The sequence below is a fragment of the Cyprinodon variegatus genome, unplaced genomic scaffold, assembly GCF_000732505.1.
Source record: "Cyprinodon variegatus isolate N-32 unplaced genomic scaffold, C_variegatus-1.0 Scaffold246, whole genome shotgun sequence".
NCBI classification, from domain to species: domain Eukaryota; kingdom Metazoa; phylum Chordata; class Actinopteri; order Cyprinodontiformes; family Cyprinodontidae; genus Cyprinodon; species Cyprinodon variegatus.
In genome coordinates this window covers 1012811-1028589 of record NW_015150699.1, presented here as the reverse complement: position 1 = coordinate 1028589, position 15779 = coordinate 1012811, and the positions used below count along the sequence as shown (strand labels likewise).

The window sequence follows — 15779 nt, the reverse complement described above, 5'->3', positions numbered from 1 at the left end:
TGCCATTGTGGTTGATATAGCAATACAAAGTGACTGCAACATCAGAAAAAAAGAACTAGAAAAACTAGAGAAATACCACGGGCTCTGTGTAGAGCTGGAGAAAACCTGGAAGGTCAATGTATCCATGGTGCCAGTGGTCATTGGGGCACTTGGGCCTTGAGGAGTGGTTACAGCAGATTCCTGGAAATACTTCTGATATCTCAGTCCAGAAGTGTACAGTTCTAGGGACAGCAAATATACTATATATATATATATATATATATATATATATATATATATATATATATATATATATATATACACATCTTCCTGAAAGGAGATCACCTCTTAATGTAGTATGTGTATTAAAATAACCCTGAGATATGGCAAACGACCAGAGCAATTGTTAAGTGCAAGGCTTGCTTCTCCAGGAAGAAGGCCGTAAAATGCAGTTAAAAAAGCATTTTATACAACTCCAGTATCACACCCTGTCATGTGATCAAGTCACATGGTTACATCATACACGTTTGTGAATGTTTGGATCCCTGGCTCCAGCCATATTAAACTAATACTCAGTGTCCCAGATGAAAGCAAAGAGAACTCGCTGTTAAGAATGATTTACTCTTAGTTTCTAAATCTCTATTATGTACGGAAAGAATATGACAAGTGTTCATCCTGACAGAAGAACTATCCTTATTAGATAAACCCGGTTGGGAAAACATTAGTTTTGACATGTAACAGCAAGTAATATTAGGGTTTTAATGACTCATAAATGAATAATAAAAATAATCCTAACAATATATATATATAAATTAAGGATTGCGTCCTGCTGCAGCTTCCAGGTATCTATCCAGGATTGTCCTGTATTCGAATTCTAAAGCAGGAATTATATCAAAATTAAAAGAAAAAAATATGTAAACATTTTGCATTTAAGATAAAAAATATTTCTCATCTGTCAGTATGCTCTATCCAGAACTCTTGAAGTGGGAGAGTTTGAGTTTCACCTGGTTTAATTCTGTTAAAAGCCTTGTTTAACAATCCTTTTACTATCCAATTATTAATCCATTAATCTAAAAAAAAAATTGACAGATGAATCGTTTTGCAAAATAATCATTAGTTGTAGCCGTAGATGCAGAATGCTGCCACCACCGTGTCTCATTGTGGAATATAAGATTTTCCATACAGAAACAAAAGATTTACACCGTTTACTGTAGCCTCTGATGACTTCAGGAAAACTTCTAACAAAAATTTTTATTGGTTTCTTTCTTCCTCTTGTCTTTCCTCAATAACATCTAGATTACTAGAGTACATGATGGATAGTTCTCCTGTTAAGCTCCCCCTGAGTTTCGATGAGGCTCTTAGCCACTCCATAATGTTCTCCCATTGACCTGTCATTTAAAGTGGATTTGCATGTATTGATAAGTTTTTAGTTTTGTTGCACTCTTTCCATCTCAGATGATGGATTCAGCAATGTTTCACAACCTAACCCAGTTTTAAACTTCTCCACAATCCCAATAACTGACCTGCCTTGCATGTTAATTTGTCTTCATGGTTGTGTTTGTTTACAGTGTTCTCTAACAAGCCTATTAGCCCTTATTCACGGCTTTAAATTAAAGACAGAGAAACCTTATTTATTCATCATATTGATATAATAAGATTGTGGTTGTGATATCAAAAACAGCATAAAGATTTAATGAGAATTAATGTATTTTTAATAGTTTTAAGCCCATATTTCGATGTGTTTTATTGTCAACCAAAATTAGGAAAAATGCATTGAAATAAAATCGAGGAATAAATGTTGATCCAGATCCAAAAGCAATACAGCTTGTTTTTTCCTCTGAGTAAAAAAAAAAAAAAAAAAAATCAATATAGACTACGACCGAGTCATCAGTCCTCCAGGCTCTGTTTTGTGGGTGATTTAAAAACTGATATACAATTTTAGAAAAAAATAGATTTAGTAGTTATAAAATCATAAAAAATATCTATTTTAGGCCTTCATCTGATCGGTGTAACACTGCTGCTGTAGAGGCTACCTATACAAAGTGATACATATGTAATTTATATCTTCTATCGACAGGGTTTAATGAATGTCCCCCACACGGTTCTTTATAATCCTGCTGGTCCAATATTTCTTATCGCTGCATGCTCATTATCATTGCATTGACAAGCAGAACAAATGCCATTAACTTGTATTACGTGCTGGTGAGCAGGGTGATAAATTCAAAGTCTCATTGCTTTGCTGCAGGCTTTCTCAGACATGTTGAATGTCCTGGCTTTTAGACAGGTGATATTACAGTATTCTATTCAGAGTACAGTGCACATATGCACTGATATGATCTCCAATTTAACTGACCTATTTTTTGATGCGTTATTTGTAAACCTGGCAACATCCTGTGTGTATTTCTGTTGCAGTCAGTAAACTTGGCAGTACCTCAGCAGATGGCTCAGTGATAGTGTCGCAGGTCTGGCTGTAGTGCTGCTTCCTTGGCCCTATGTCCTCTCTGCGGACCCCTGCTGAGCCATGCTCGTGACTAATCAGTTCCTGTTCGTCACATAAGCTTGTCATCAGAAGGGTGGGCAAGGGTGGCGTTTTGCTGGTGTTTATTTCCGCACAGTTTGGAAGCATTTACTGATCAAGGAACATTTGGTTTTATTGGCATTTTTTTTTAGGACACATCTATTAGTTATTTGATTAGAATAATTCAATTCTACATTTTTAAGATGCTATAGGTTTTGAGAAAAGATGTTTCTTTAAAGCTGGCAAAAAAAATAAAATTAAGAAAAAAGGAAAAGCATGAGGATTTCCTGTCAATCTGGGATCAAGAGTCTCAAAGGTTCCTATTAAACATCGCCTCTCTAACATCCCGATTTTGCCAACTAACCTTTTAGCTATTTTTACTGAACTCATTTCTGCAACAGCCTACTCTAACATTAGGCAGAGAGATTTATAGCAACAACCTTGGGAGGATATTATTCCAGTCAGTTGAATCAATATTCCTCTTTGAGGGTGCGTTAATTTGTAAAAGGTGTCAAGCGGGCTTTTATCAAACACAACACAAGCTTTGAGGATGATCTTTTTCGTGAATTGTAAGACACACAGGGAGCCTGGTAATAGTATTGCTTCCATTTTCATTTACATCTAAACTCATATTAAGCTGCTGAGCCTACTATGTTATTCATATTATGAGAATAGTTTTTCATACGTAGGAAGTTTTGTTTGGCAAAAGCATATCTGTGCTCCATAAATGTCAGTTCATCTTTGTGTGATGTAATACCAATATATGAGACCCCAGGAAATTATTTATTATGTAAAAGCAACTTGTCTAAAATAGATAAATTATTGATTGATCCCCTTTTGAAATCCAGAATTTATTCAGATAAAAACATTTTTGGAGGAGTTTAGTGTAGCTGGATATACTTGGGCCTCTTTAGTATCAGGCCAGTAGAAAACAGAAATCACTTAAATAAAACTTGTTGGAACATGAAGTAAGCTGAATGATCTATAAATTCAATGGCAACCAAGACACTAAATCATAAATGTCTGGGAAGGGTTTAACAAAAGCATTTGGGATTTCAGCGAACCCAATTCAGATGCGTTATCTTTAATTTAGAAAAACACTGTACAGTTTCTAAACATTCTGGGAATGACCAAGAAACCAAAATTACTTAAAGAACGACTTGATGACTCATCCAGGTTGTTATAAAAAACGATGTCGACAGCTGAAACATTTCCAGATAAATGCACAGAGGAAAAACAAGGAGCTTTTTGCAGTTGCAAACTGTCCACAGCGTCACCAATAAATATAAAGGGAAATGCCTGTATGAAACTGAGTTAATGGAGTCTGCTGAGATGTTCATCTGAACAATTCCCTGCACTGGAACTTTGGTGCAGCGTTAGAAGAGACTCTATCCCCTGGGGAAGCTTATGTCTTTTGGAGTCTAGCAGGTGATCATTAATTATTTGACACATTCAGCCTTCTTATATTGTTATCACCAATAAACATAGAAAAAGCAGATGGATAAGTTAATCAGAAGTACCAGTTCTGTGCTTTGATGTCACCTGAACTATTGCAGGTAGTTAGTGACAGAAAAATACTCAACAAAAAAATAACATTCCTCTAGGACAATATCTTTGATCCCATGTATGACACTGCTTCAGAACTGGACAGCTCCTTTAGTGACAAACTTCTACATCTGAAATATACCAAATATGTAGTTCCTCTTATCTTTTGGGTGCTGTTAGACTCCAAAAACATTGCTTCTTACGACAAATGTGATCAATTAGATTAAATCTTGCAAAAAGACACAAAGCAGTTTGAACAGTACTTATAGAATGACCTTATTTAACTTCACATTTCTTAGAGTCGGCATATTCTAAAGACTGGTGAGATAAAAGTTTAATTTTTTTTGGAGCAGTAGGTTCTGCTACAGTATAAATACAGTATAAATGTTGTAAAATTAAGAAAGCTTTGTAGAATTTCACACCAGTTGTCAGATATGCTTGAGGAGGTACTGTATGAAGGCCTGGGTCTGCTTCACTGCTTCGGGACATGGACAGCCTGGGCTTATTGATGGAGCCGTGAATTTGCCATCAGTTGTGATCTTGAGCTCAAGCCCAGTTGAGTTATGCAGAAGAACAATAAACCAAAGCAAAACAAACATGCCACACCTGATTGGCTTAAAATCTAAAATGAATCAGGACTAAAACTCTACATAAAATGCTGTGGCATGACCTTGACTAGTTCATGTTTTGGTATGTTTGATCTGTGTTATATTTTAGGTTTTCCACTTTGTTACATAGGTTAGAATTTTCTGCCTTTTGCCATGTCAAGCCTAATATGAATAACAATTTGTTAAGCTTAAATTGATTGATTAAATTGATTGAATTATCATTGTATGTTGTAGATTGTACTCATGGAGAGTCATAAAAATTATAATGTTGAGGCCACCTGCAACAATTATAAAACCCAACTACAGTTTAGCTGTTACTATTTCTCTGCAGCACTAAAGTTTCGCCAAGATTCGAAAAACCTTACGGAAGTTTTTTTTTTAAAGTGGATTCTGAGTGAAACGGGTCAAAACGTTAAAGAAAATTACATTTATCTTTGGAAAACCTGTAGGGTGCGTTTGATTTGTCTGGTTGGGTTTTTGAGAAGGGCAGGCCGCACCGAGCCTTGATACGTGCAAAGTGCTCTATAATGACCTAAAATAATTTCCATGTACCTACATTTAAGAAATACTTGAGCCAAAGTAGATGCCTTAACTTACAGTTACATTTCACTGAAAGAAACCTAAAGTAAGTAGAAAAAAAATTATCTTAATGTGAGCAGATATGATTTAAAGCTTTGATGATATAGCAAATGTATTTCTGGTCTGAATTTGCTTTGAACTTTTATTTGTGAACTTTTCTTTTCACACTGATATAAGTAATATTTACTGATTGGTGGATTTGACACAGTTAGTGAGAATATGCAGTGCTTTATTTGAAACTGGGCTTTCTTTTATAGGCAAAAGTGCAACAGAGCCATTAGATTTGCAGAGGACACTGTCATTATTATAGCCAGTTTCACACTGCACTATTTTGCGTTGATCCGTTGCTGCTTGTTATGACGCGCCTGGCGGCTAACGTACCTGTCGATCACGTGTAAACGTGATTCAAACGATCCTCTTGCAGTACATAAGTTGTTCCAGCCAGATGAACCATTTTGTGCATAAAAAATCATTTATTCCACAATGCACGGCCACAGGGATAACAACGACTCCGCCACAGCGGTCAAAAACTTGTATGCCCTTCCGGATTCAACACCTGTCAATTACCTGTCATCTCTTCATTTATATACTGGAGCCGACAGCCCCATCTAGTGATCACAAACAAAACAAACAAAAAATAAATAAATAAATAAAAAGAAACAAAAAATACACATATTTGGCTCCAATAGTCATTGTGTCACTTGTCAGCAGCAAAAACTCTGAACATGGACTTTTTATATCTGTGCAAAGCTTATTTTTAAAATATTTATAATGAAGAAACAAAAGAAGCATGGTCAGGTTTTAAAAAAATTATTTATTCAGTAAGAATCAATAATCAAGCTGTTGAGCTACAGTATAACCACAGTATAGATACTGGGGTGGCTATGACAAATTTAGTTAAGATCAGTTGCAAAAAAAAAAAAAAACACACTAGTGCCCTTTTAATGAAAGTTTCACACTTTAAATCTAACTATGTTTGCATGGTGTTATTCTATTCTTGTTTTATCAAGTCTATTCACACTTTATGTTTTATCTGCTAGAATATTTCAGTGAAGGAAAATAATAGCCTGCAATGTATCGGAAATGTATGTAGTGAAATCGCCAGCATACCTCTTAATAAACTTTGTGACCTTCAAAGCATTCATTTCCTTACCCATTCAGGATAAAAACAGACATCCTGCCTTCAGGAAGGAGATAAAGAATACCATGCACCAGCAGACGGATTAAATCCTATATTTCTGCTGCAGTCAGTTTGGTGAACGTCACAATGTGAGGATAAACTTTACCTTCTTTTTTTTCTTAAAATGTTGCAGTTGTGAGCTGTCGTTTTCTACTCCACAAATTGTCCCACAGTGATAATCAATTTTACCTCTGACAGGATCACGGAAAAGCAGCCAAAAATAATGCCTGTCAAAGGTTACACTTCATAGGTGGCTTATGTTTAGTTGTGAGGCTGCATGTTTAAGAACACAAAGGAGCTGAAATGAGGTTCAGCACTGTGTAGTAGATGCTGATTGTGTTTGACAGTTCAGCTTTTTGATCCAGTGTTATTTTAAAAAGTGCTGATTACAGCAGTTTTACAGGTTTTCATCTTTAGAAAGAAATAGTGGCTTAGATTTTAGTTTCTTAGGTAAGTTTGAAAACAAAAAAGATAATTATTGTGTCTCTAGTTTGAGCCTTCAGGTCAAATTTAGACAATAATTAAAACACACAATGTTTCCAACTTCACCAATGACACTGTAAGTAGTTTTCTCATTTGAAAACTGCCTCAGAATCAGCATTACCTCTGTAGTCACAGCCAGATGCTTTAAGGAAAATCATATCCTGCTTGTTTTTGTGCATTATGCCTGGTACTGAAAAGAGCATTCTATCAATTCATATGAAAACTCATTACATGGCTTGAGCTGGTAAGTGATCAAAGGTAGGCAAAATCACAATCCTAGATCACTGCTTTGAAGCATCAGGCTGCCATTGTGCGGCACCAGGGGAGCAGTGTGGGGTTAAGGGTCTAAGCTCAGGGACCCAGAGTGGTAGTCTATGGGGTTGGGTCTGGAGCATCAGGATTCCAAGCTCTATGCCCTAACCACTAGGCCATGGTGTGCGAGGCCTCTTTTTTTAAAGTTTTACTTTGGTAAGATGTGGTCAAGTCTGACAGACTGAGGTACATGTTCTTCTTTCACTCATTATTTTTGTGATTTAAATAATGTATTCAGAACTGTGCTGAAAAACTCTTCATCCTTCAAAGAGAGATTCTGATCTGTCTGGAAAACTGGGTTGGCCTTTCTGGTACAACACCAGACTGGTTTAAATCCTAACCGAAGCACAGGGTCTTCAATGTGTCAGTAGGGAACTTTAAAACGGAGACCAGGAAAATCACATGTGAGGTTCCTCAAGGCTCCATTCTGGGGCCGCTTGTGTTCAACTTCTACATGCTTCCCTTTGCTCAGATTATAGCAAACAACCAGATCAGTTACCATAACTATGCAGACGACACACAGCTTTACATCAGAATGTCACCAGGTGAATATGAACCAGTCAGAGCATTTGCTAGATGCTTAGAACAGATCAATATGCATAACTTGCACCATAACTTTATAAAGTGAATAAAAACAAAACTGAGGTAATAATTTTCGGATAAAAAGAGGAGAGATCCAGAGTTAGCTCACAGCTTCAGCTACTACAGCTTCAGCTAGAGACCACTGATTATGGGCAAAATCTTGGTGTCATGATGGAGTCAGACCTGAACCTTCCGAGGCACATAAAGACAATTACCAGGTCAGCCTTTAATCACCTGAAGAACATGTCCAGGATTAAACGACTAATGTTCCAGCAGGATCTAGAAAAGCTCATTCATGTAATTGTCTTTAGTAGGATTGATTACTGCAACAGTATCTTTACAGGTTTGCCTAAAAAGTCCATCAGACAGTTGCAATTGATCCAACACACTGCTGCCTGTGTTCTTACTAGAACTAAGGAAGTAGAGAATATCAGCCCAGTTTGAAGCCCTTCCACTGTCTCCCTGTAGCTCAGAGAATAGACTTTAAAATCCTTCTGTTTGTCCATAAATCACTGAAGGGATCAGCACCTCATTACATAACAGATTTGTTGTCAGTGTATCAACCTCCTAGACCATTCAGGTCTTCTAGTTCAAGCCTAATTCTGTACACCCAGAATTAGAACCAAACCTGGAGAAGCAGCATTTAGTACCTGTTTGCCACTTATCTAGAACTAACTTCCAGAAGTCTGTAGAAGAGCTGAAAGCCTGAGATCGTTTATGTCAACCTTAAAAACCTATTTGTCTAGAGCTGCCTTTGACAGTGGAACTATTTTATTTGTTTAACTACCTGCTTTTATTATTCCTTTATCTTTATTTACTAACAGTCTGATTTTAATATTTTTACACTTTTCTTCTATTTTATAGATTAATTTTTGTAAAGCGCAGTGACTTGTCCTGTAGTGAATTGTGCTATATAGATAAAGTTGCCTTGCCTTGCTGATGGAACTTTAAGAAAGTTAAGCTTCTATTCAGCAAATAATTCTGTGAACACTCATTATTCATCACCTTCAAATTCCTCTCTAAGAAAAGGTCAGATTTTTTGTCTCCTTTTTATTGTATTTTTTGTCTCTTTACTTTACTGGATCTCCAATAATTGACTTTTTGATTGTTTTTGTAAACTGTTTGAATGTTATTATTTGATTTTGAGTTGAGGTGTGTATATTGTTATTCGGAAAAATTAATATATTTCTAGAATGGACGTATAAACCAAATTTTCTGTAAATGTGCAATAAGAGCTAAAACTTTAGTTTAGTTATGGTTTGCTGAAAAAAACAAATCAACTCTGAGTAGAGAATTTTTGTCTTTAATGTTTTTAATTCTTTAATGTATTAAGATTATCACTGCTATAGGAGAAAAAAATTGATGACTTCGATCTTGCATGTCCTGTGCTTTTCGTATTTTGAAGAGTTCACACTTGCAACCTGCAGGACTGAGAAACTGTTCTGAGTTGAACTATCATTCTAAGAGGACATTTGAATGTGGCCTGGAGAAAAGAGGTGAAATGTGTTTATAAACTGCTATTGCTCGAAGGGATGTGAAATCACAACGTGTTTTTCTCCATCCTTCAATTTCCACCTCCAGTCTGATAAAACGTTAGAGCCGACCTTTGCTAAAAAAACTGTCATATTATAATTAATGGTTACAAATGGCGCCATCTAGATAACTCTCCTCCTTCTTGAATCTCTAGTGTGTAATTATGTGTGCAGCCACTGAAGCATAGCGCAATTTTCCATGTTGAGTTGAGAATACTTTATTTAATGTTAATGAATAAATATTCTCCCAGAGCTCGGACTGAATCGGATTAGCACACATATAATTTTCTGCCTTATCAAGTTCTGCTGGATGAAATAACTCTTTTCAACTCGATTGTCGAGGTCAGCGCCTTCATCTTTCTCCCGCTGGCTTCACTTGTAGCCTTCATTGAATTGCTTTATTGTACAAATAAAGAAGTCTTTGTAAACAAATAAGCCTGTGTTTACTTGCTTAGGCTTTGCTTCCTATTATTGGTTGCTATCCTCTAATGTGTCTTGACACAGTGGTCTGGAGTAATGACTCTGAAATGCTACACTGAATCGATGCCTGGTGCCTTTTCCTCTCTTAGGTAATTTACTTGGTAATGAGAGATGGTGCGGAAGGCTGTCTCAGTGAGCCCAGAGAAGATGTAATCTGTTTTCCCACTGATTCAGGCAGGTTAAAGAGTCTTGGGCTGTTAATTAATTAACTATGAACACTAAAGTAGGATTTTACTGAAGGGCTCAATTTGGGTAATCGGTGCCCTTCACCTGTCTGCGCCCCAGAGGGTTTTCTTGATGTCTGCTGGTGAACTATGTCACTATTATAAAGGCAGATATTTCAGTGTGGACAACATACACAAGACTTTGTTTGTTTGTTTTTTTATCCGCCGGCACTGAACACGATGGGGCTGTGTTCCCTCCTGTCTATAAAACAATCTGTATCAATCAGAATTGATCTAAATGAGCTGGCATGTCAACAGAAGACGCTCTTGAGAGTGGTTTTCACGGCCGGAGATAAGGTCAAAAAAGCCATTTTGACCATCATAAAGAAAGTATTGTCATACTATTGATGCCATTTATTACCGGACAGGGGCGGTTGGAGGAGAAAGAGAGGAAAACGATCTGGCCTAATGCTCTGAGGAGACTGAAATGACAATGGAAAATCTATAAACCTTGGCCTAAAAGTGAACTTGTTGATATTTGAGCACGTTTTTATTTGTTGACAAAAAAAGCATCTGTTGTTTTGTTGACACATGACATAACGCTTTGAATGTCTGTGTCTGAGTTGGTGCATAAGATGTCCTGAGTAGTATGTGTAGCAAAGTAATGAAAGCACTGTTAAACTGAACAATAAATTAAATGTGATGGCTAGTATTACAAGTATTACATGAATACTTGAGATCAAAAGCTTTGTAAAAAAAATTTAATTAATTCATTCAAAGGGCTTTTACACAACTTTTATAAAGAAAGCTAATAATAGTGGAGGAAGCTTTGCATGTAGGTAATTTATAGCTAATATCTTTTATGCAACAAAACTGTGAATCCTGTAGACCTTGAAAGACTTTTTTTACTTCAGCAGCATTTTTATTCATATATTCATTTCTTTAAAAAAAAGTACTCTTCTAATTAGTGTAACAATCATGCTTATCCCAAGCTTATCTCCAGCTGTCTATGGGTGGGAGGCGGGGTACACCCTGGACAGGTCACCAGTTCATCGCAGCGCAACAGAAAGACAAACAGGACAAACACCCATTCACGCACACACTCACACCTAAGGAGAAATCAGAGAAGTCAATTAACCTAACAGTCATGTTTTTGGACTGTGGGAGGAAGCTGGCGTACCCGGAGAGAACCCACACATGCTCAGGGAGAACATTCAAACTCCATGCAGAAAGACCCCAAACCTGGAACCTTCTTGCTGCAAGGCAACAGTGCTACCCACTGCGCCACTGAGCAGCCCTAGTGTAATAATAATCTAACTAATAAAAGCTGTTTTTATTAGTTAGTTGTTTTCTACATTATCATTGTAACAGTTATATATTGGAGATGATGCTCTAGGCTTAGCATCACATTAAACCTGACATGCCAGGAGACTAACAGTAATTCCTGAGCAGACAGTATCTGCTGTTAATTCTAAAGACGCTTCCATAGCTGGAACACCCAGGTTAAACTGTGACAGCCGCATAGAAGATTCTAAGAAATTACCTCTTTTGAGGTAAAAATCTATCAGTACATTCAGCATATTGCATATACACAATTCATTAAGAATAGCATCACTTTTCTTTAAAAAGACAATGAGCCTTCTGTTTGAAGCCTTAGGATCTGTATGAACAGCTGGTGGATATTTATTAAGCTCCCATATGGGGTATCCCAAGGCTTTGATTTAGGACCCTGTTTTATCATTTATACATCAAGAAAAAATTAAATGATCTGGTTAAAAAATAAATTTCCTCCAATCCATCCATCCATTCATCTTATCCCAAGCGGGGTCGTTAGGCATGCTGGTGCCTATCTCCAGCTGTCTACAGGCGAGAGGTGGGGTACACCCTGGACAGATCGCCAGTCCATCACAGGGATTCCTCCAATCCATCTCAGATTAGTTGTCATTCTGCTTATTAATGGCAGACTGGTCATTGAAATTCTGTATCAAGCCAACCTGGACGATCAAGCATTTATGCTTTTAACAGTGAAGGCAGGAGCCAAATTCTACTGAAAGCAAAAACAATTTATCAAAAAATCTTGTCATCAAAGTGAACTACCGTATGAAATGGCCTCATATTTTCCTCCAATATGGCTGCACTTTGAACTTAATAAAACACAATGAACCAACAGATGACATGGCCCACCAAACCATAAGTGACAGCAGAAATTTATATTGTACCTCCAATGGATTTTATCTATCTCCCTCTTAATTCAGACTTTTAATTTTGTAATTAAAGGAAATTTCTCATTTCAACAAATGGACCACAGATAAATAGTCAAATCCGGTTTTTCTCCTCAGCTTATAGTGTTGTCTCAGGTTAAAAATTCACACAGAAGACAATTGTTTTTCCTCCTGTCCTGGTCATGTCTGGGTGTGCTGGCTCTTAAAGCACCAACTTCAGCATTACTCCACACCCTGTGAATCTCCCCTAATCTCTTGAAAAGCTTTGGCTTCATACTTGTCAAGGCCGTAGTTATCCCTGCTTGTCGTGCATTTTCTTTCCACCAGGCATTTTTCTGTCTGTTCAACTTTCCAGACATTTTCTATAATAAAACAGGATGCAGAACTAAGCCGTAGAGATACGCGCTGCAGTGTTGTGGTTATGCTCCTTGTGGTGGGTATCACTAACTCTTTTTGACAACTGCCAAATCCTCCTCATGACTGTTGAGGCAGTAGTATGTCCTTAACATAACATTTCTGTACTAACGACCCTTTTTTATTGATCTTATTTAATATTCAAATTTTCTAAGAAACAGATTTTTGGATTTTCTGCAGCTCTATGGTATGATTATCCAGGATAAGAGAAATAAACATTTCTGATTAAAAAACATGTACTTCGATTACTTTATAACTTACTGAAGAGTATTTTGGAAACTTAAGGATCTGCTGTACCTGCAAAGCTCTTCTACAGGTCAACTATGTGTGGAATTATACAGTAACTTATGTTTTAGTATAAAGTTCATACATTTCTTTATAAATGCACACTTGTTATTCTATGTTTGAACACTCTTTCTCACCTCAGCCATTCTTTAACCTCTGCCTTCTCCATATATTTGAGTCTCAGCTTTGAGAATAACTGTGCAATGTCTTTATGTCCCTGCAGGGTTTGGGATGACAACGCCTGTGACAATTGCTGGGAAAGTGTTCCTGATATTTTATGGGCTTCTGGGCTGCGCTGCAACTATCCTCTTTTTTAACCTCTTCCTGGAGCGCATCATAACACTCCTGGCTGTGGTAATGAAGGCTGTGAGAGAAAGAAGAATCAGGAACAGCGGTCTCCTTCCACCAGGAATCCGGCATGACTTCTCAGCCTACTCTCTCCCAGGATGGAAGCCATCCGTGTACCACGTGATGCTGATTCTGGGACTGTCAGCCATAACCATCTCCTGCTGTGCGTCGGCTATGTACAGCCCCGTAGAGGGCTGGGCCTACTTAGATTCACTCTACTTCTGCTTTGTCACCTTCAGCACCATTGGCTTTGGTGACTTTGTCAGCAGCCAGAGCGCTGCCTACCAATACCAAAGCCTCTATAGGGTGGCCAACTTCTTCCTAATGCTTATGGGCGTCTGTTGCATCTACTCACTCTTCAATGTAATTTCTATTGTTATCAAGCAGGTGCTTAACTGGATGCTGGAGAAAATGAGCTGTTTGTTTTGTCAGCGTTGCAGTAAGGCAAACGCCCTCCTGGGTAGGCGAAACGCCATCCGCCCAGGCTCCAGGGGTCGTCAGAGTCGGTTCAGTCATCAGCCTGACTCAGACGGTCCATGTGATAGTGATACCGAAGGACGGAGGCTATCAGGGGAAATGATCTCCATGAAGGACCTGGCGGCTTCAAACAAGGTGTCCCTTGCTCTCATGCAGAAGCAGCTGTCTGAGTCTGCCAACGGATATCCCAGGACGGTCTGTGGCAGCTCTCGCCATAATGGCTTCTCTGGGGGCGTGGGGGCCCTTGGTATCATGAACAACAGACTGGCAGAGACGAGTAACTCCAGGTAGAACATGCAGAGAGGAAAACAAAGCATCCAAACATCTCTCAAACTTTATAGTAGAACCCTGCAGTTCTGCTGAAATGGTAACTTGTTATGCATGTCATATATCATTTTTATACTCCTGACTGGAATTAAAAACCTCTTCTAAGGATGATGGCATGAACAGAGAATCACAGAGCTCCTCTTAAAGCATGGTGACAGCACTCTCAACCTAAGACTCAAAAAGAATGAGCTTTAAAATATCAGCTCTTGGCTGGAACCAGTTGGTGCACCCAGTCAGTTCATCAGACCTTTTATGGTTGAATCATTGTGCTGTAAAAGAGCCAAGTGAAGCAAACTGCACAGTTTTTGCTTTCTTGGAGTGTTGCCAGTTCATTTGAATGTACATATGCTGACAAAAAAAGTATAACCGCTGACTGATATAGCACATACTGATCTATGCATTATATTTCTTGTACATTTTGCACCATTTTTCAACGTTTCCTTTCTTTTGCCCCTATCCTGCCTTTTGTTGATTAATTTCTTTTCTTGGGGCCAACAGTGAAAAGTAGACCTTCACATCATGGCCATGATGTAGCTGATTTAAAGGGGGTTGTAGCATAGGACAGCTTTCCAGTGCTACACCAACAAGCTACAAAGAGAAATTTCCTCTCTCTGCAAATGGAAAAAAGGAAAAAGATGAAGAATGAAAATCTGTTTCTTGAGAGAGAGAAACTGGCCTTCTTATCAGCTATATGCACATGTTTGAGTGGCCAGACACTGACTTGAAGGGTAAAAGATGGCACCAACCATATCTTTCTTTCTCCATGCCGTATGTTTCAAGCTAAACAACTCACTGTGAGGAAAATAAAGAGTTTTTTTCCTGTTTGGTATTAACTGCAGTGTATTATAAAGAAATTGCAAAAAGAAGAAAAGGAGAAAAACACTACATAGGTTAAAGATGTATGAGGAGGTCCTTTTCCCTAGAATGCAAAGGTTTTCATGAAACATTTTGTGATTTCAAAAGGATTCAGGTTATCCTATATATTCATACATTTCTTAGATTTTGGCCCTTAATTCCACATGTTTCAATGTATTTTATAGGGATTTAATATCATATAACACAGTAATGCACACCTGTATGCTGAATTGATAAAACAAAATAAAGAGGAGGGTTCCCTAGTTACGCTTAGCCCCCTGTGACACCCCTAAATTAAATAATAGAAACAAAACAATTAGAAAGTCTGTTTGCCCAAAACCCATTTAAATAGACAGCAAGGACCTAAAAGAAAATGGTTTGAATAGAGGGGACAAAAATCTACATTTATTGGCCCTCCTTCAGAATGGACAGTCCACATCAGTGAGGAGAATGTCACTTTAAAGAGTAACTAGTTATAGCTGCTAGTTGAGTAAGTGAATGTACAATCAACGTAACTAAATACTAGTCAAATAACAATGCATTTCCTTTTTACAATCTAAGATGTTGAAGAATTTGGAAAACTTTCCTGATATTGGAACTTCAATACAAATTTTTAAATTATTAAATATAAGATTTTTGATATAAATTATTGAAATAAATAATTTAAAAGGTTTCATATCTGGAAAACATATACTAATTTGTACCTTTGTGGTGTATGTGGCTGAACAAGTAAGTTACAATATGATCATGTAGAATAAAACAGGGGTCACACCACTGGAGAAAAACACCCAGCATAACTGCAGATTTACAGCATTTCTGGGGGGAAAAAAGCAGCAAACCATGCAAGGGAACTCAGTATACCAGAGATCAACATGTGGCAATGTTAGGT

The 15779-nt window shown here is 37.6% G+C and overlaps 1 protein-coding gene across 1 annotated transcript in view; it reads left to right on the top strand.

The window, feature by feature from the left end:
• The window catches only part of kcnk12 (potassium channel, two pore domain subfamily K, member 12), a 24423-nt gene extending 9317 nt beyond the window's left edge, over positions 1-15106 (top strand). The window contains exon 3 of the mRNA XM_015381987.1: positions 13107-15106. Coding sequence (XP_015237473.1) covers positions 13107-13999 — 893 coding nt within the window. The 3' untranslated portion in view covers positions 14000-15106. The remainder of the gene's footprint in view (positions 1-13106) is intronic.
• The last annotated feature ends 673 nt before the right edge of the window (positions 15107-15779 follow it).